General features: G+C 36.5%; 1 protein-coding gene across 8 annotated transcripts in view; it reads right to left on the bottom strand.

Annotated features, from left to right (window-relative positions):
• abr (ABR activator of RhoGEF and GTPase) overlaps window positions 1-22,228 on the bottom strand; it is a 282,138-nt gene that overhangs the window by 66,113 nt on the left and 193,797 nt on the right. For 5 of the 8 annotated variants that reach the window (XR_012406031.1, NM_001368694.1, XM_003198714.7 and 2 more), the window contains 2 exons: window positions 21,426-21,523; window positions 21,196-21,327 (listed from right to left, as the gene is read on the bottom strand). Coding sequence is in view for 7 of the 8 variants with exons in the window: in NM_001368694.1 (NP_001355623.1) it covers window positions 21,196-21,327; window positions 21,426-21,523 (230 nt within the window). In the remaining variant the exon portion in view is untranslated. Of the gene's footprint in view, window positions 1-19,984; window positions 20,945-21,165; window positions 21,328-21,425; window positions 21,524-22,228 lie in introns of those variants that run through there. The other 3 variants (XM_073950738.1, XM_073950739.1, XM_073950740.1) reach the window with 1 other exon arrangement.

Raw genomic sequence — 22,228 nt, 5'->3', positions numbered from 1 at the left:
TAGGTATAGCAAAGGTAATTAGCCAAATTAGGGTAAGGAGGCAAATCATTGTAAAACAACGGTTTGTTCTGTAGACAATCAAGAAAAAAAAAGTTGCTTAAGGGGGCTAATAATTTTGACTTTACAATAGTTTTAAAAAAATTAAAAACTACTGTCAATCTAGCCGAAATAAAACAAATAAGACTGTCTCCAGAAGAAAAAATATTATAGGAAATACTGTAAAAAGTTTCTTCCCCTGTTAAACATCATTTGGAAAATACTTGAAAAGAAATAATAATATCAATAAGGGTTAATCTTTTTGACTTCAACTGCAAGTGACCAGATAAGCATTTTGAGAAGTTCAGACAGAGATATGTAACTCCCACTGTACTAAAGGAACTGTGGATCAGTCTAGACGCCTGTACTGAAAACAAACCCCGGATATCTCAGCATGACGAACTCTGATGTGACATCTGACGTAATACACAGGCGACACCTAGACTCAAATCTTGGATTCAATACAGAGAGACTTTTTATCAGAACAGCCTTAATCATATCAGATCCTTATCACACCCAAACCCACTCATCATAACACAACACCAACAAATTGAAAAGATTTCCTTCTAGAAATAGAAATCTTCAGCTGTATGAGTGCTGTGTGTCTGCAAATACGAGCTGGACTTGGCATTTAAAGGTGAGGGAAAATGTTCCACTGACATTTCTGTCAAACTCCCTTTTTGGAGTTGCAGTGATTTGTGTGATGAAGAAGGGATGTTTTCGGTGTCAGCTGATCCCATCAGTGGATTTGATAATGATGGGTGGGTCATGAATGAGGGATGTAACCTTTCAGTATCCGTCTCTTTCTCTCGCTGTTGCTCGCTTTCTCTCTCATCATGGTTTGGTCATCTTTAACTGTCAACCAACTAAATAGGCGAATGCAACAGAAAAAAGTCTTCAGAAATGAATAGATAAATTACTCTATTTTTGATCTATTTTGCCCAATAAATTCAGAAATTTCAAAAGTTTTATGTTCTACAGGGACCCCCCTTTAGACAGTGTTCAAACTATACCATAGCCGTTAGGGGAGCCCACTTTTACTTTCTAACTTGGGGTGTTGCTTTGATCTTGAGAGTCCCTTGCCATAATGATGTAGGCTATAAAACACACATCCTGTCATTAAACAGCAATGTATAAACAGAAAATGTATATATATAAAACAAATATTTATATAATTGTAACTAATATTACAAAGTAGGCTAAATGAACAAAACACCACTTTAAAAAGTGCTTGTTTTTCCCATCAATATCTTTCTTAGACGCTTGAAAGTATCTTTTGAGGGATTTATTTTTACATGCACAAAAAACAGAACAAGGTTGTCTAATTTTACCTGCAGTGCTTCTGTGAGAGGAATACATTCATTTATATGAAATCAACAAACACAAATGTGTTTCACTTAACAACTAAATAAATAATCTCGTCATGCAGCATATCACTTTCTATTTACTTTATAAGTTCAAGATGATGGCATTGAGGACAGCATATGCTTTTTTTTACTTAAATAACCTAATTTGACTAATTAACCTAGTCAAGCTTTTTAATTAAGTGGAATTATAAATTATATATTAACAACAATGTAACATCTTTATTAACATATTTCACATAAAATATGATCTGTCCTAAATATATATAATTTTTATACATATTTGATACATTGTTTTCTTTCATTTACCAGTACTGGGCTGAAGCTGGAAGGGCATCTGCTGTGTAAAACATGCTGGAAAATTAGGCAGTTCATTCCGCTGTGGTGACCCCTGATAAATAAGGGACTAAGCCGAGGTTAAAAAAATCACGCACGCACGCACGCACGCACGCACGCACGCACGCACGCACGCACGCACGCACGCACGCACGCACGCACGCACGCACGCACGCACGCACGCACGCACGCACGCACGCACGCACGCACGCACGCACGCACGCACGCACGCACGCACGCACGCACGCACGCACGCACGCACGCACGCACGCACGCACGCACGCACGCACGCACGCACGCACGCACGCACTCACTCACTCACTCACTCACTCACTCACTCACTCACTCACTCACTCACTCACTCACTCACTCACTCACTCACTCACTCACTCACTCACTCACTCACTCACTCACTCACTCACTCACTCACTCACTCACTCACTCACTCACTCACTCACTCACTCACTCACTCACTCACTCACTCACTCACTCACTCACTCACTCACTCACTCACTCACTCACTCACACACACACACACACACACACACACACACACACACACACACACACACACACACACACACACACACACACACACACACACACACACACACACACACACACACACACACACACACACACACACACACACACACACACACACACACACACACACACACACACACACACACACACACACACACACACACACACACACACACACACACACACACATATTTATACAACAGTTCTGTCTGGTTCTCAAATCTGATTGGCTGATAGCCGTGCGATATTCTGCAATATCAGAACTCCTACAGCCTATTTACCCTTTGTGTATTACTCCGCCTACATACAGTCAGCAAAAAGCAGACACTATAGATCTAAAGTTTAAAAGATGCTTGCTCAATTACTGTATGTATGTTTATATATATATATATATATATATAATTTTTTCACCCAAACTGACCTCAGATTGACTGCAGAAGAGGTGCTAAACTGTCACTTTCAGTCAGCCCGCTGGTTTAACTCAGGAAATGACATTTGAGAGTATAAGAGACTCAAATAATAGCGAGACACTTAAGGGAAAATGACAGGTCATTAAACATTGCAGTGTGTGTTTGCGTGTGAGGTGAACTACAGAGGGATCATCCACACTTCATCAGTGTTTACAACGGATAAAGCAATTGTCTTTCACAAAACAGCCTTTAACAATTGCGTCAGCAGTAAATATCTTGTGTGTTTGTGTGTGTGTGTGGGTTGTGTAAGTGATTTAAAGCAATAGCCTAATAGCTAAACAGTTAATCCTCATCCTCACTAGGGCTGTAGCTGCAGATAAGAGGCAGTTAAAGCCCAGCTGAAGCGGCCCAGCGGCTCAGCTTTTCAGTGCGCATCTCAATGAACAAGGCTTGAATGAGGAAGTGCATTTATTATGTGTGTGAAAACGCTGACTCCACGAGCAGTTGACGTCGTCAGTTTGATCCAGAGGTGTGCTGGAATATGTCGACATCAGCCCAGGAGAATCGCATCAAATCAAAGCGAACCACACACACACACACACATTTTACTATACACAGAAAATGTAGTTTTTTCCTTAAATCCCATTAAAATGGTAGCATCTTTATAAGGGTGTGTGCTGTCGCTTTACTCTAAGAAGGAAACACCATCAGCTCCTGGTGCTGAGAAAGCAGAAGTCTGATCTGATTGTGCGATGGTTCCCAGAGGAGCAGACAGCATTGATCTGACCACACGTGGACGATCCATGATGAGAACATGAGAACAAAACGCACATCAGTGTTTACACAGATACCTAAGTGTTCTTCTGCTGGATACCGATATGATCGAAGCACAGGTTTCTGCAGGTAAAAAATGCTGGGTTCCACTCAATTCCTTTATGTTGTCCCAACTCAAATCGATTAAGTTAACCTTTTATTTTTTACAAATTTAAGTGGATTGAACATAAAACCATTAAGTTCAAAGGGTGACCAAAAAGTGGTATGGTATGTTTGGCCAAAAAGCGTACCAAACCAAACCGTAGCATACCACTCTATCCCACTACCGTACCAAAAGTGTTACCATACTGGGTACCTCGTGCTAGTTCAGAAACACAATTATGGCACCTTCTTTTGTAGTTGCAAACATTGCACTTCTAAATAATCTAATCTACACCACCAGGGTGCAAACTACGGAGGCATGGGCTCCCCTGAAAACATAATTTGTGAAACTTTGGGCGATCTCAAAAAATATTGACAATGTGTTATTTTGACGTGTTTGACGTGGTTTCAGTATTGTGTAATGTGATCATGGATTATCATGTGTAAAAGTTCAAAAATATTCATTTATGCACGATCGTTATTTACACCTCACTTAAAAAAGATAACTACACATGCTATTCTTGTCATGAGCATCAAGGTGGGGGCGCTGAGGAGCAAAGTCCAGTCATGTCAAAGACTGTAAGCCAGATGCTTACATGTGGATGTTGAGCTTTTCCGAAACAAATTTGAGGCGTTGTGTTTCGTTTTATTTGCTTCATAAAGTAGGCCAATACAATGTTCTTTTTTTTTTCAACACTGTGACATTGCTGTAAACATGTTGAACAATTAAGCTGAATGCAGGTAAACTTGACAAAATGGTGTTTCTTTCATTTTTTAATTCGCGATTAGGTTTTACAGAAGTGAAAAGGGAGATCCCATGACATTCTATAGGTAAAATAAAAAAAGCATATGCTGTCCTTTGTGCTATCATCTTGAATGTATAGAGCGAATAGAAAATTATATGCTATATGCTACATGAAACATATTTGTGTTTGTTGAATTTATATAAATGTATTCCACTTACAGAAGCACTGCAGGTAAAATTAGACATCACTGTTTAGCCTGCTGTTGTTTGTGCATGGAAAAATAAATCAACAACAAGGGTCAAACAGAATTATTGATGGGTAAACAAGCGCTTTTTAGCAAAAAAGTAAACCGAAACTATCATGGTGTTTTGTTCATTTAAGCTACTTTATAATCGTTACAATTATATAAATATTTGTTTATACGTTTTTTATTTATACATTGCTGTTTAAGGACAAGGATCCTGTGTGTTTTATAGCCTACATCATTGTAGCAGGGGACTCTCAAGATCAAAGCGATCCGCTACGTAAAACATATGCTAGATAAGTTGGCGATTCATTCCACTGTGGTAACCCCTGATTTAAAAAAGGACCAAGCTGAAAAGAAAGCGAATGGGATCAGTTCTATAGCATGCCATGATAATGCCCTGGATGTTACGAAACACCACCCACACACAAACATGGTTTGAGGGTTGTAGGTGTCTGGTCACCAATTACTGCAGCACAAAACGCATCGTCTGTCAATGGGTTTCTCAGCTCATCACTACAAGAACATCACAGCCTGACCGATGCTGAGAGGAACTGAGAGATACTGAGAGGACCAGCAGGAAATTAGGAGCACGACATAGGAAATGCTCATAGGGCCTGACCAGAAAGAGAAGTTTTGGAAAAAAATTACAAGAATAGCATAGGAAGAAAAAAAAAGTTCTGAAACCAAGAGTGGGAAAAAGTAGGGAACACAAAATGTTCTGTCCTGTTTCCTCGAGGGACAAAAAAAAGAGAAAAGACGGATTACATTGAGGGCAAAAATCTGGCATGATTAATAATGGGAAATCTGATTAGCCGGCTGGCGAACAGAAATGGCAGCCCAGGGCCATGAGTCTGTGTGAACTCGCTATGTCTTCAGGAGAGACGAACAGAGGCCAGCAGGAATGCCAACAGAACAAGACTAATTCAGCATCGCAAACAGCACACAGGGTCTCCGTGAAGGACCTGATATACTTCAAGTCACATCAAAGAATGAACTGGTGTGATGTCATTTTAAACAAAATCCAACTACAATGACATTTGTTTGCCGTTTGAGGAACATCTTGTCAAAGTGAACCTTGCTGAAAAGTTTGCTTCAGCTAGTAACAACTTCTTAACTAAATCTAGATAGAAAAGAAGGCAGAAACACAATTTAAAAATCTCAAAACAGATTAAATATGAATATGAAACAAGCTTGTTTTACAGCAGAAAGAAAGTAAAGAGCATTAGAATATAGTGTATATAAGTTAATTAAGTTATAATTCAATACCTTCTAAACTTTTAGCAGAATATCCATAACAAAGTGTATAAATGCACTTGTGTGTGTGGATTGGTTTTGCTCTTATTGTCAGGGTTCGGTGAGGGGAAAAGGGGAAAAAGGAGCGAGGACTCAAGTGCAGAATAAATGGGAATTTATTAAATAATAAAAATAAAATAAAATGCAAAATAAACTACCCCGAGGGGGAAAACATTAACAAAACAGATACATACAAACAGGACTGGGCAGGCTGGCAACGATGATAACTGGAAACATGACAAGACAAGACAAGGGTTTAAACAACAACATGTGATGACGAACTGGCACAGGACAGCAAAAGTGAGGGGTATTTAAACTGTAGAAAATTAACACACAAACAGGTGAACACAATTAACTAATAATGGGTTAACAAGGAGGGTGGGACAAGACAATAGACAGGAGAGCGCATGACACAGAGAGACAATACAAGCCATGCGCTCACATAACACAAGAACATGCAGCCAATGAGAGAACTCATTAACCGCATGTTCATGACAACAAACACAACACTGAAGCACACGACAAAAGCACGTGACCACAATGTAAACACCAAGCCACGTGCTTTGACAAGAGACGCAAGACACGAGCACACGATAGATAAACACCTTACCGTGCGCTCACACATAAGCAACGCACATGCTTCATCTCAGCGCCAACCAAAACTGAAACCAACTAGACGGAGGCGCCGAGAATAAAGCAGCGCGCTGCTGACAGAACAAACACAAACACTAGTACAAGAGCGTGCGCGTCTGAGGGACACAGAGCGTGCGCGGCCACATCAAGTGGCAGCGCGCACACTCTGCGTACACCCACGACGGCGCGCGCGCGCACACACAGAAAGAAACAGGACCAGGCATGGAGTAGTGTCAGAGCTCTGCCACCAAAACAAGAATTTACAAGACCAAAGTGGCAGAACCCTGACACTTATCAAAGTTCTGATGTGAACTGACTGCCTCTGTGGCACAAACAAACAGGAGAAAATGACTACTTTAATCCAGCAAGCCTTCATGTTATTATCATCTGCTATTCGTGAAGGAAAAAAGAGGACAAGAATGCTCTTTGGCTTCATCCAATCAATTCTGTGTCAACCATCTCTGGTATTCAGAAAGAAATCAGGTCCAAATGTGCTCTCATGGGCTCTGTGTGTCCTGAAGAAGTCATACAAAGACATTCGGACACAAACACAGGCACCTAGCCGCATACATAAATGCAACCACAAATGCACGCACACACATAGACAGATTTCTTAGCACTTTTGTAATTAAACACACACCACAGATGATAAAAGACTTCTTCCTTGGGTGAATAATTTCAGGTTGGGATATCAAATATCTTGATCTGATCCAAAAATATCACTTGAAAACTGGACTGAATCTGTTTCAAATCACCATAGTATTGTATGTGAGGCTGCTTTGACACAATCTACATTGTAAACGTGCTATAGAAATAAAGGTGAAAAATTATAACAGAAGCAGAACATTTAAGTGTGTGAAGGTGAAGCTGGGCCTGTGGGTCATTATATAAACAACTCAACCCATTTAATTGTCTTTGAAACAAAGGAAATACCATGAACAAACTGTCTGAAGTAGAAATACAGAGTAAAAGATCAGACAAAATGCAAAAAAATATTTAGGCAATCATAATCTTTATTAGTGGTTCCCAAACTTCTTTGTAAAAAGGGCAAAAGTACTATTGAGAGTCGTAGGCAAGGTAATAATACCAAGCTATGTTGCAATAAAGTTGCCATAAGTAATTTTCTAATTTATTTCACAAGTTTTAAATGTCATATTCAGATATTTCAAAACATTAATTTAAATGGTATTAACTAATGCAGTATAACTTTCAAAATGATAACTTACTGCAATAAAAACAATCTCATTTATAACACAATGGAGTTCAATGGTTACACACTAGTCAAGCAGAATCTGCCTTTGCCTTGATTGGTCCTCCCTCCATCGGGTGACAATATGCACATTTAAACTAAGTCTGATTAATTTACACCATTTAATTGAAACGTTTCATTTCTGTTAGCTTTTAACAATAAAGCAAACAAACAAAAGGTTACATTAGATTTGAAATGACAACCTCTAAACCATGCCCCTCAATCTTCCTCTTTGGGATGGGATGGCAGGCCAAATCAAAGGTTACTAAGGGTCAACTTTCTCCGACGGCTGTAGTGTGGGCTTCCCTGATCTTTATGCACAAATGTTTAGTGTTTTTATGTTTTTGAAAGATAATTTTTCTTTCAAGAGGCTGCATGCATTTGAACAAATATACATTTAAAAACTGCAATATTGTGAAATATTTTCATTTTAATGAGACATTAGATAAGAAAATGTAATTTATGCCTGTAATTAAAAGCTTAATTACTCCAGCCTTCAGTGTCATGGGATTTTCAGAAATCATTCTAATGTTCTGACTTAAACATTTTTTTCTATCAATTATACAATGTTTATTATTGTTGTGGAAGCCATGTCTTTTCGTTTTACTGTCTATTTTCTAGAAATCCTTTTTGTAGTTTGATACAGAGAGGAAAAAAACTGAACTAATTTTGTTTTCTGCTGATAGATTGGAACAATTGATGTCTTATTGATTCTTTGATAGTTGATATAGTAGGGTTGGGCGATGTCGACCAATTTGACATCGTACAATGTCTAATATAAAACATTGCGATGGATGATGGCAGCATTACCATTGGCGGCGACGAATTAATTATGAATAATTAATTAATTCATAACGAATAAATTATTTGTAGCCTACCGTTTTAACTACCTGACCCGCATGGTCTTTGTTTTACCCATAACCAAATCATTAAGGAATAAAGATAAGTTACACACATAATTACCACCTGTCAATCACTTTTTCCGCGGGACTCGTGAATAGGCCTGAATAGGCAGAGTGATCTGCGTCGTTTTAATGACGTCGACAAACTTGGTTGGTAAAAAAGGTGCACAAACAACAGGAACCAGCCAACAGTATCTGAGGTTTTTGCTAAAATTACTAAGTACAAGCGTGAAAGCAAAAGATTGAACCAGTCTACTGACCCGCTGACTGCCTGGACCCACTGTCTCGAGCGCATGACAGTGTGTGTTCGTGTGTGTGTGTGTGTGTCTGTGCGGTCACGTGACGTGCGTTTTCAGCAGTAGGGCTGCTCAGAAAAGCTAGATGAAACGCCAGAGTGGATGTGGATCATTATCGTTCTAAAATGCTATTTAAAAACTAAGACCTATTAGCGTAAACAGGGACTGAGAGTGTATTTTTCACGAGCCGATTTGCAACGAGGGCGGGGCGAAGAATCGCAATGTTGGCTCAGCATTGTGGTGTCTGTCGGCCATCAGCAATGGATGATGGCATCGTCTATTGGTCCAACCCTAATACTGAGCACTGTATATCAAATACCAACTATCAAAGAATCAGCAAGACATTAATTGTTCCAATCTATCAGCAGAAAACAAAATTAGTTAACAGTTTCTTGAACAAGTACACCCCATTTTGAAAATGAATATTTTATCCATCTTTTAGTGAATATAAGCAATGTATTTGGGTGTATTAGATCAAAACTAATTTATTAAAAGAATATATTTATTAAAATAATTTTTTAGGCACTAAACATCTTTAGAAATAGAAAGATAATACATTTAAATTCATGCAAAATAATGGAAAACAAATAACAAGTGACAAAATTTCGATAAAATTATAGTCATTATTTGATTCTATTGAATTTGGATCTTTTTAAATTTTATATTTAATATTTTTTCTAAACATATACACTTGGTTGTACTTATTTTTGGACCGTTATCATAAGTTATTTTGTTAAATTAGCTCCATATTTATCTTCAGTACTGACTAATCTAATGTATGTGCACAAATATAATATTGTAAAGTATCCTATAGAACATATATTAGTTTAAAAGATTTGTGTGAAGTTTACTAATATAAGTTGAGTACATATATCAAGCATATTTGATATACTTGATGCAGTAACTTCATTTTTGATACTGTAACTGTGTCTAATAAATTAAACCAAATATTCACTTGCATAGCCAATACATAACAATCAATCTCACACTCAAATTTTGCGTCTGAATATATCTCTGAATGTACTGTATGATTGCCATTACTGTAAAGAAGAGAGCAGGATTGTAGCAGGTTGATGTGTTTTCCCTGGGGTCTCCAGAGGCACGTGTGGGGGGCAGGGCTGAGGGCGGAGGGTACTTTGCCTCCTCTCTGATTTATGTTGGTGACACATTGACATATTGTTTTATTGGACCACCTGCCATCGCTCTTCCTTTGTTCTGGTGTTCTAGAGCTCCTTCTGTTGAAGAATCTATGATTAACTACTGTTCGTTTGGCCAAAACAATGCTGCGGTTCTTCCTTTCTGTCTGCTGTTTCTGTCACAGTGCTTCAGGAACACATTTGCGCAGGTTTGCCCCGGAGCAAAAACACAACACGCTGGCAGAAGAAAATAAGATTACACACACCTAGAAATCTGATGAAGGAACTTATCCTTTGAAGCTAGATCTTAGCTGTTTGTATCTGATAAAAAAGCAAACTACATCAACACTAAAGCGAATACAAGCATCAAATTTGGCCTCAAATCAAACTTTTGGCATTTTCAAAGACAACATGGTGCTCAATCAGACTCCATCACTGATTATTAAATGTAAGTGTGGTGTAAATTATGTTCTCTCTCTTTCAGAGTGGCTGTAATGCTGGACATCTGATTATGTAATTCTCATGTAAGTGGTTTGTGAGGAGGATGATGTCGCTTCGCATTACAGGAAGCTCTGTTAACATCTCTTTGAATGGGAGGGAGATTTGCAACACTGAAGAGGTGCTTGTGAACGGCTTGTGAATGAGTGAGAGTTAGATTCTCATCTTTTTCCAAGCAATAATATCAATAATTCAATGTATTTCTGAATTAAATGCACATTGTGTAATTTTCGCCACTAGGGGGCAAATATTCACAATAAACAAAAGCGTGGTTTGATGATGACGTGACTGTACAAATCATGTTCATGGATGAGCTATTGACCTTATTCTCCGCGGAAGAGCGGGCGCTGCCATTTTAATCTTTTTGGCACAAGACTTCCGGTCTCATTCACTTCCATTCATTTTTAGACATTAAAAACTGCTCGTTTCGCGGTTTGATGTTGCAAACTGATATTTCCTTGTCATATTATTCTACTTGGTCTGTATAGTCATGCAAACATTTGTTTGTAGAGCAAGTAGTTTGACCGTTTTTTGCCCTTTATTATTCCTTGTCATTTCTCCCATAGGCGACTGAAACGGAAGTTCTAAGACAATCGCGAAAACAGGCGCACTTCCGCATTTTAGAATAAGGTCAATAGCAGGGGTGGGCAAACTCTGTCCTGTAGGGCTGGTGTCCTGCATAGTTAAGCTACAATACTAATCAAACACACCTGAACATGCTAATCAGTGTCTTCAAGATCACTAGAAATCTTTAAGCAGGTGTATGTGATTAGAGTTGGAGCTAAACTGTGCAGGACACCGACCCTCCAGGACCGAGTTTGCCCACCCCTGAGCTACAGTATTTAAAGCTTATTATCATGGTAGTTTAAAGCAAGTGTATAAAGATGAATAATAGAAATGTTGAAATATTTGCTGATGAGAGGCGAGCATAAAATGCCATGAAAGCAGCAGAGTTTTTTATTATGTCACTGTCCACCTTTATCATTTGAGTTCTGTTATAGAGCATATTTGGTTTTTCCTGGTTTTCTACAAAACTAAACTGGAAATCGAGGGTGTTTGAAATCATTAGCATGGCCACACAGGACACACAAACAATGTTATTAGTTACAATTTACTTATTTCACTGGATTTGAACAATCTTTGAAACATTTGGGATAATGCAAGTCAGCATATATATATATATATATATATATATATAAAAAAAAGAAAAAATCCAATTCAAAGGGGGGCTAATAATTCTGACTTCCACTGTACGTTACCACTAACAACAACAGCAATGGTAGGGGTGGGGCGTTTCATAAAATTGTCATTTCGGTTTTGTGGTCGCGCTTTCTAGTTTCATTTGGTTTTCATTGTAAAAAAAAAAAAAAAACCCTATTGTAACACTTAGAATACATCATACATCAGCATAAAACATGTGTACACATTATTTTCAAGGCCATGTGATCAAAAAACTGAAAGAAAGAGGCAGCTCGATCTGATTATTAGATGCATGAATATTTTTATTAAAGATGTGTGTAATTTTGGGTGAAATGTAATTTTGGTTTCCACCAATGTGCACTCAAAAAATGACTGTTTAACCCTGCATTTTGTACAGTGTGTGCTTTCACTTTAGGCTCCCTATAGCAACAAATGTTGGCAGAAGACAAATGTTGTCAGGCATGCACCAGACTGTTCAATTTAACCACAGTGTAGATGAAAATCCCGAAATCCTGTGTTGGTGTTTTTTTTTTTTTGTTTGTTTGTTTTTCATTTTAAAACTCCCATTAAATATAGATTGTACAGTTTTACCATTTGTGAATCTATTAAGCTGATCTCAGTCTCTGGCAGGAGCACTTTTAGCTTAGCTTAGCATAGATCATTGAATCAGATCAGATCATTAGCATCTCGCTCAAAAATGACCAATTTTTAGACAATTTTCCTATTTAAAGCTTGACACTTCTGTAGTTACATAATGTACTAAGATGAATTGTCATTTTCTAGGGAACTATACTTTTGTTCTGTTGTAATAATCAAGGAACCTTGCTGGCATACAATCACAACAGCAGGCACAATGATATTATGCAGTTTTAATATCACAGATTTAACTACAAAAGAATTCTGATTTAAATAGGAAAATGATGCAAGCAACCTAAACTGCACCTTCTTTAAACACTCTTTAGTTTAAACCGTATATAGGACAGAGTAAATTATGTCTGACAAAAACAAAGTGATAGTCAGAGTAAAGGGGGATCAACCCCACCCAAAGAGATGATTATAACTGAGAGCATTTCCACAAGGACACTCAAAACACAACACTTCACAGCCAAAAAGCTGAAAAGACATGAAAAGACAGTGACTAAAGGGAGAGAGATGGAGGGAAAGTGAGGGATGAAGAGGAGGAGTGCTCCCTGAGGAGGAGGAGAAGGAAAGCATAAAAGCAATCTTAACACACTTCCTGCCTGTGAAATTCTGTGGTTTTCATCGGTGGCATTATATAACAGCCACAACAGAGAAGAGTGACGCATGGTATCGCTATCTACACTCAGGTCACTGTGATTAGAAGGATGAAAGTCTTCAGAAAGTTAGACAACTTGTTCTGTATTTTTCGGTCTGAAAATAAAGTGAATGCTTGACTAAGTTTCACATTACTAGTAGTTTAGAATGTGTTTAATGTTGTTTTACAAAGCAATACAGGTACAAAATGCATTTTTTTTGGAGAATTTATTATCTGATTAATTATAAATTATTCATAAAAAATGTAATTCTAAAAAAAAAAAAATAAAAACACATTTACAGAATAAATTCCAGAATGCACAACCAAAAAACAGTCAAGTGATCTTGGAAAGTGAGAGGTACGTTTGGGTAGACAATTAGTTCTGAACAATTTGAAATGTTATACATAAGAATGAAGTGACGACCATCCTTGATGGAAAACATCAGCGAAACTTGCAAATCTTCCAAGTGCGAACAGAGATGATTCTAAAAGGACATGACAAACCGTGGACTATTTTCTGTGTTCTAAGAAATAAGTAAGTTATTATATACAAAAAAAAGGCCTTCTCATAAAGCAGCAACTTCAATTTTTCATCCAAAATTCTAACCCCCTAGGGTTCTATGGCCACATATGTGGACAGCACATTTTAGCACTTAAGTGGCTATTTAAAATACTTTAAATGTTCTATATTTTGTAACAGACAAACAGTTTCATCATGCAATTGTTTTGCAGCATATGGAATTTCTCAAACACTATTTTTAACTGTCCAAAATGGGCAAAAAAAATTTTATTTACTGTCTGATAGTCAAAACATGTTTAAAAAAACTATATGCTATATATGCATTAAAAAACAGTCAGGAAAAAGTGTTTTATGTAAATTCGGACCACGAGTCCACATATATGGACATCATTTTTCTCAAAAGTACATCATTTTAAAAGATGATACTTAGATTTTATGCTAATTAGGTTCCAATAAGCCCAAATAGCAAAGAAAAATAAAAGCATGTAAAAAAACATCTTGGCCCTCTAAGAGGTTAAAGATCAAAGTCTTTAGAAAGTTGGACAACTCAGTCTGTTTTTTTTCTGTTTGAAAATGAAAAAGCGAATGCTAAACAATGTTTCACAATAGTACTAGTATTAGAATGTGTTTAACAACGTTTTACAAAGCAATAAAGGAAGAGTATTTGAAGAGAACCTAATATCTAAAATGGTTTTAATAAATTAATTTAAATTAATAATGACAGTCAGAAAGATTCAGACAGATAGAACTATTGACAGATCTAAAAACTAATACAACTTTTTTGGAAGTAAAAAAATGCCACAAATGACAACAATTGCTATTAACAATCAGTAATTCATTTATTTTCCTTCACCTTAGTCTCTATTTTAGAGGTCGCCACAGCAGAATGAACCGCCAACATATGTTGAAACACCTGGGAAACCCATACACTCATTCACACTCACTCATACACTATGATAAATTTAGTTCATTCAATTCACCTACATGTATAGCGCATATCTTTGGACTGTGAGAAAACCCTCACAAACATGGGGAGAACGTGCAAACTCCACACAGAAATGCTAACTGGTCCAGCTGGGACTTGAACCAGCGACTTTTTTTGTGTGTGTGTTGCAACAGTGCTAACCCCTGAGCCATCATGTCGCCCCGCCAAAAAGAATGTTTTTATTTAATAGTGTATTATTTTTGGACAATAGATTAAAATTAAATGTTACACTCATACAATTATTTTTGTGCTGCTTGTTCAAACTACTCAATTAAAAAGAGCTGAAAACACAATTCTTGAGCTTTTTTGCAACAACTTAATTGTTTTATGTTCAATCCACTTAAATTTATAAAAGAAAATGATGAAGTTAACAATAATTAGTCTTGGGACACAAATGTGGAACCCACATCGCCCTTCAGGTGGGATTTCTTCAGTTATTTTTTAATCCGAATGTGTCTTGACAAACTATTATATTATATGGCCACAGCACATCATACAACTTTCCAGACTGAACGCAAAAAGTACAGTAGGTTGATAGTTAGCATAGATATATACACTAGATATCGCATAGGGACCCTGAGCATGCGTCAATAGCGCCACCACATTGGTACAGTGCTCCCAGGACAAATGTCATTCAACCGCTTTGGTCAAGACAGTGTTATTACGTGAAGATGCGGGACTTTAGCGCTGTCTACGGGTGTAGTAATGCGCAAACAAAGAAAACAAAGCACAAAGGCAGAAAATTTCATAGGTAATATTATGTTTTTTTTCTGTTTTTGTATGTTCTGAACTTTTGTGCTAATCAGGTAACGTTATTGAGGATAACAGTCATTTACTGCATTCACCATACGGCAAAGCAGCTTCAACTCGCACTAAACACTCGGCTTATGCTAGTTTTGTTGAATAAAATCAGCAAACAATGCAAAAGAAATATGACAACGAGATGCTGCGCTGCCAGAAACTTGTATTATTGTTGGCTAACGTTAGTGAAAGAGTCGTTCGGTGGATTCATTCACAAACATATCGCTCCCTCCGTCAGTATGAGAAGTGAAAGCAGGAGAGGAGGTGTGTTTCAGGACACGGATTAGATCAAATTTAACAGGGAGGGTGAATAGTACATTTCTGTACACACAAACACAAGCTTTTTGTCAGGAATGCCCGTGTGGTCACTGATCCATCAATGTAGAAAAGTGATGTAAAATTACTAAAAAAAAAATTTCGAAAAAAAAAAAACATACTAACATCCAGGAAAACTCCCGATCACAGATATATGTGTATATCTCTGGCTTTGCATGGCCAGAGTCCTCCACTGTACCTTGGTCCCGCATTCATTTCAAAGGAGCGCTACCCTGTAGCAAGATGGCGGCGCTATTGATGCATTCTGTCCAATAGACAACAATAGGCCAGGCGACATCTAGTGTATATATCTATGGATTGTTAGCACCATGTCTTTTTAATCAAGCTCTCTAAATCTTAAAATGGCAGGATGTGGGATTGTTTGTATTCAGCTGGTCTTACAGTGACAGATATTGATTCGTTTTCTTGAAGACGAGCTGACTGGATGACGGTCTTCAACAGGGGAACAGCACTTAAAAGCTCTTTAAATGAACAAATGCAGACAAAACCCCCAGAGGTCAAAGATCAACTCCCAGTGATCCCAAGCCAAGTAGAAATACTGAAACATATGGCCTGCATGACATTAAGGGCGTACTCACACTGTGTACAGTTGCCTTGAACTGGGCCGAAGCACACTTGTCCCCCCCTTCTATCTCCCCCGACGAAAAGCACTCACATCGCATACGGGTCTGAGCATGCTTATGTCCTTGATGATACGCTGTTCAGTTTAAGAAGTGCGCTCGCTCAGAACAGAGGAGATTTCTTTAAATCCTTATATTCTTTTAGTCTTTTGATATGCAGTGAGATGGAGTGAAATATTTTGCCAAACAGATTAGCCACTTTTGGCGCTCATAAGGAGGTATTAGGAGGTTTTGACGCTCATTAGGTGTTTAGGACTAAACTGTTTATAACTGCTGAAACAAACTAAAAAAAAGTTCATTTTAGTCAGATTTTATTTGAAATGACATCATTTGAGTTATTATTTTCAATTTAATTTGAGGTATAACACCGCCCTCTAGGGGATTTGCCAACTAAAACGTGCAACGAAACGTACTCAGAGCATCGTATTTTACTTTTTGCGAAAATACTTATAGGCTCTAATTTCCAGTGAGCCTGGACTAAAGATTGTTCTGATAAAATGATTTATATGCGCTGTAATTTTGTGAATTTGAACAGCATTGCGATTTGAAACTTTGTGCAGGTGAACATTTATTAACCACAGCATTAACAGACTTTTCCAATACAATGATAAAACAACCATCGTTTTAAATCTGCATCATGCTTAAGTTGCATCATGAATGTGAACAGATGGATGTACTGCAAGTTTCCCCATCTCCCTATACAAAACTGTAGTAACCGGGTCCATTAAAAGCCGAAGGGAGTCGCTACAATGTGACCATTTAAGGATTTTTAAATGTAGGGTTGTTAAATAAATCAGGATCTCTCAAGGGAAGGAAGGGAAACATTTTGGCTCCGTCCACCTCAGCCGGAGCAGTTAAGAAAACAGACGCTCTGAGGGAACGCTTCAAACAGAAGATCAGCCTCAGATACTTATGACGGCAACACAATCGCTGCATTACATAATCTGAATGAAAGACCCTGATTTGTTTGGAGGATTGTGTTTTTTAAGAGCGTATAAGATGGTCCAGATGTTGACCTGGCCCTTTATATCACTGATCGAGAGCAGGAAAGACAGTATAATGTGACACAAAGTGACTGAATCTTGAACATGTGAATGATACTAACTAAACTTTCTGTACTTCAAGGCATTCTATTCAGCTTTTAAAGAAATTTTTTTTACAAATAATAATTAGTTCGTATATGACAGCAATATGCTGGTAAAATGTGCATTTCCTGTGAATATGTGAGAGATTTGTTTTTCTATTTGCTGTTGTAAATGTCATGTTGAGATGCTTAATGTACATGAATGCATGATGCAATAGACATACAGTTAAGTTTAACCGTGAATTACACAAGCTTCTCCTAAAAGATAATAAGAAGATGTATAAGAGGCATCATTGTGGGGCAAAAAAATATATATTTTTCAGCTTTTATTTACATTATTTAATATTCAAATTGTCCGAATTTGCCAGGCGTATTAATAATTTCGGGCTTGACTGCATTTTTTTTTGCAATAAAACATAAGTATAAGTTCAACAGTCTTCGCTATAAAAATTTGATGTATGTGTATATGAAATGTGAATATACAAAATGTGAAAATATCAGTTTTTTTTATAATGTATTTATTTTATTTACTCAAGTACTTAATATATATATATATATATATATATATATATATATATATATATATATATATATATATATATATATATATATATATATATATAACTTTAGTGCCTTTGCTGGCCGAGTGTCTAAATGTACCACCAGTGATGATATACAGCCATAATCGCACTGCTACTCGTGTGATATTGCGTTTATACAACCGTTCGACGGCATAATCATATAGAAAAAACATCACAGTACTGTATGCTCATCAATATACAGTTACAGTACTGTACATTTATATAAAAAACGTGATCCTCAATGTAAACATAAAAAAAAAAAAAAAAAAAAAACTTATTAAACAGTTGAACGAAACCAATATCCAAAGTTTCACGGTCACACACTGATCCGAGAAAAACATATTACAGACAAACATCCTGAAGGTTTGCTGAAGCGTCTCAGTAATAACCCTGTATAAGCACTTGAAGTGAATTTAAATCAGCTTTAGCAGTGACCCATACACAGCACAGAGTCTCTTCTTAGCACCTATTGAACGCTCTGTAAACTTCCTTAAAAAGAAACAAGGCCTCTCACATGCACAGAAAGAAGGGAACTTCAGTTTTAGAAGTGGCTCGTCTTCCTGTCCAGGAAGGAAGGTATTAACTAGAAGGCCAAGTAGCTAAATATCTTCTAAACCTATACTTTTCACCATAGGAGAGAGTTCAGCAGGCCACAGGTCACACACACTGAAGGCTGATGTGAAATGAAAGATAGTTAGTCCAGATTTGTGTGTATTCTGCTCTTTTCCACTGTTCTCTATTAGGCTGGTATACCTTAACAATGCACTGGTTTTCATTTTTTGCTCATAAAAAGTGTCTCGGAAACCTATTAGTCATGGATTTTGTGTTTTTAAGTAATAATGTTTTAATAATGTTGCAATACACACCTTGCAATACAGTAGATACACCCAAATAAACCATACACTGGTAAAATCCGTCTGTAGCCATTATTTATAGCAGACAAAACAGCAGCACTTTCTGTTGCTCTTGCACCTTTTCTGTTAAAGCCTATTTGTCACTGCAGGAGAAATCTGTTGGGGGATATGCATGTATGTGTTTTAGCTTTACAGAGGCAATCAGCACATTGACGAACATTAAATCTGTAAAAGTAACCTGATTTAGATTACATATTTTATTAGTAAGAAAACATTTATATAGTTTATTGTAAGCAGACCCCAATTTATATACTGTATTTTTTATTAAGTTACATTATTTTTTCTACTTATATTTCAGTTTATTTTACTTATTTGTTATTATTCATTTTATTTAAAACACATGAAATTCAACAAAATTTTAATTGATTTATTTTATCATTTAATTATTCAAATATTAGTTGTTTACTTTTTTAGCTTAATTATTTAGTTAATATTCTGATATTTTACATTATTTGATTTTTTAATTGATGTGTTAATTTACATTCATTATTTTTTTATTTTACTAATTAAATTATTCATTATTTTTCTTTTTATTATTTTAAAAAGCTATTCTTTACCCAATACTTCCAATAATACCTATATATAATATAAGAATGTAAAAAACAGATTTTTATTAGATACGTTATTTTTTATTTTGTTTTTACTTATTTTTATTCATTTTATTTTTATATAAAAAAATAAAATTCAACAATATTTGTTTTATTATTTTTAACATTATTTATTCAAATATGAGTTGTATAGGTTATAATTATTAGTTAAATTATTTAGTTAATATTCTGATATTTTACATTATTTTACTGCATTATTTAATTGCTATTTTATCTTCATTATTTTTTATTTTACTATTTAAATTATTCATAATTTCTTTGTTTTTGCTTTAAAAATGTTTTTTTTTTCTTCTACCAAATACTTCCATTAACACCCAATAATAAAAGAAGAAGCAATAGCTTATGGAAGTGATGTTGTGATCTTTTATCTTAAATAGTTTTTATTACTATTATTTATTCATTATTTAAAATGTTCATTTGTTTTTCTTTTTTAAAAACTTTTTTTTTTTTTTGCCAAACTGCTTTTCTCCACCCAATACTACCAATAACACTAAATAATAAAGGAAGTGTCATAACTAATTGCCTATGGAGGTGATGCTGTTGATGCACAAATTCCCAATATAATCCAACAATCAATTCATAAATTCTAAAGAATCATCAAAGAAACTACACAATAACTTAAACCAGAGGAAAACGGGGGCTTAAATACAAAATGTCATCATAAAGACAGTTGCGAGTAACAACTAAGTAGACCAACTACTAACTCATACAGGCACACCTGAAAAGAAAACCAAAAAACAGAAAATGAATGCGACGCATCATCTATACACACACGCATGAGAACGACACACACAGCACATTCTCTCTGAAAACAGAGAATCATCTCTCATGCTGCTAATTCACCTCTGGCTACGATCCCAAGAGAATAACACAAACATAAAACAGAAATAAACCACCCGAGCAATTAAACCCAGCGCTGTTTTAGCTCACATAAGCTGTCCTAGATTTAAAAGAAGCAACTCAAACGCAATACCTTCAAGAAAGATAATTTACCTGAGATTTAAGCTTAGCAAAACAGGGCGTTAGCATAATTAGCAATAGTGGCTAACAAATTCCCACAACAGAAAAGACCAATGATAGACTTAATACAGCAAAATGAAAAGCCACATTTATAATCTTATTTTAGAGAACATCTGTCGGAAAATTCCTCCTGAAAGAGAATGTTTTCGGCTCATGTTGATGCCAGGTTTGATTACTGTTCCTAACGTCAGCCGCATACAACAAAACATATGCCAACACACTGATCTCAACACTTTAATTAAGGCATTTCCCACGTTATGTGAGGGGAAAGAAATGTAAACCATGCATTTACAAGTGGTAAAGAGGTCCATGTCAAAAAAAATAAATAAATAACAGCACCAAAACACACCAAACGCTTAAAGCAGACATCAGGAAACCACTACAATTTAAAGCTGCAGTCTGTTTGTTTTGCCTACAACTGCAATAGTTTGCGAATGATCATCTTTAGGTGGGATGTGGACCTGATGGCTCCTCAAGGATGAATCTAATTGTTATCTAAAAGTTTTTCTAGCTGTCAGTCACTGTACCACAGACCCTGAAACCCACTTCAAATCATTTTTAGCCACAAAAGAAGAAAAAGGTTACAGACTGCAGCTTTAAGTGTGGTGTAAACCAATCTGATATTGTCTTTGGTCTGTCCTACCTGTACTTGACCCTTGCCCATGATCTTGTCCACGATCTCGTTGTCGTCCTTGTTGAGTTTCGATTTGTCGTAACACTTCTCGTAGCACAAGATGCGCAGACACTGTGAGCCCTCCAACTCGATTTCAAACTCCTAGAACGAGACAAAAGAAAGGGGAATCTTTTTAATATGGAGACCGGTCAGGTGAATCTTATTGTAATGTCTTATTATAAACTGGTAAAAAAGCTGACCTCGTTCCACTGTGGTTCTGTTGTGTCTCTGAACACACGTGTTTTGGCTTTGCTGACAAAGTAGCCGAAAGAGTCCACCTCCAGCGTACAGTACAGATCTGCACAACACAAGAAGACACATGTGAGAAAACCTACGTTTATTTAAAAAATAAAATATTTATTGCAGGACAAATGTTGCTGGACAAGCTTAAAAGCTGACATTCCTATCATATACAATAAACCTGATTTCTAGTTATTTTTACATATAATTATATATATATATAGGCGAGGCAGTGGCTCAGTAGGTAGTGCTGTCGCCTCAAAGCAAGAAGGTCGCTGGTTCGAACCTCAGCTCAGTTGGCGTTTCTGTGTGGAGTTTGCATGTTCTCCCTGCCTTTGCATGGGATTCCTCCGGGTGCTGTGGTTTCCCCCAACGTCCAAAGACATGCGGTACAGGTGAATTGGGTAAGCTAAATTGTCCATAGTGTATGAGTGTGTGTGTGAATGTGTGTGTGGATGTTTCCTAGAGATGGGTTGCGGCTGGAAGGGCATATGCTGTGTAAAAACTTGCTGGATAAGTTAGCGGTTTATTCTGCTGTGGCGACCCCGGTTTAATAAAGGGATTAAGCCGACAAGAAAATGAATGAATGAATATATATATATATATATATATATATATATATATATATATATATATATATATATATATATATATATATATATATATATATATATAATTATATATAAAAAAAAATTTTGTACAAGTGGACAATTTCATGGCATCTATGAAATACTGATCTTAAAGGTGCTAATTATTTTGACTC

The sequence above is a fragment of the Danio rerio genome, chromosome 5 (genome assembly GCF_049306965.1).
Source record: "Danio rerio strain Tuebingen ecotype United States chromosome 5, GRCz12tu, whole genome shotgun sequence".
In the NCBI taxonomy this organism is placed as follows: domain Eukaryota; kingdom Metazoa; phylum Chordata; class Actinopteri; order Cypriniformes; family Danionidae; genus Danio; species Danio rerio.
Note: the sequence above shows the minus strand (reverse complement) of the source record. Positions and strands in the feature narration are given on the sequence as shown.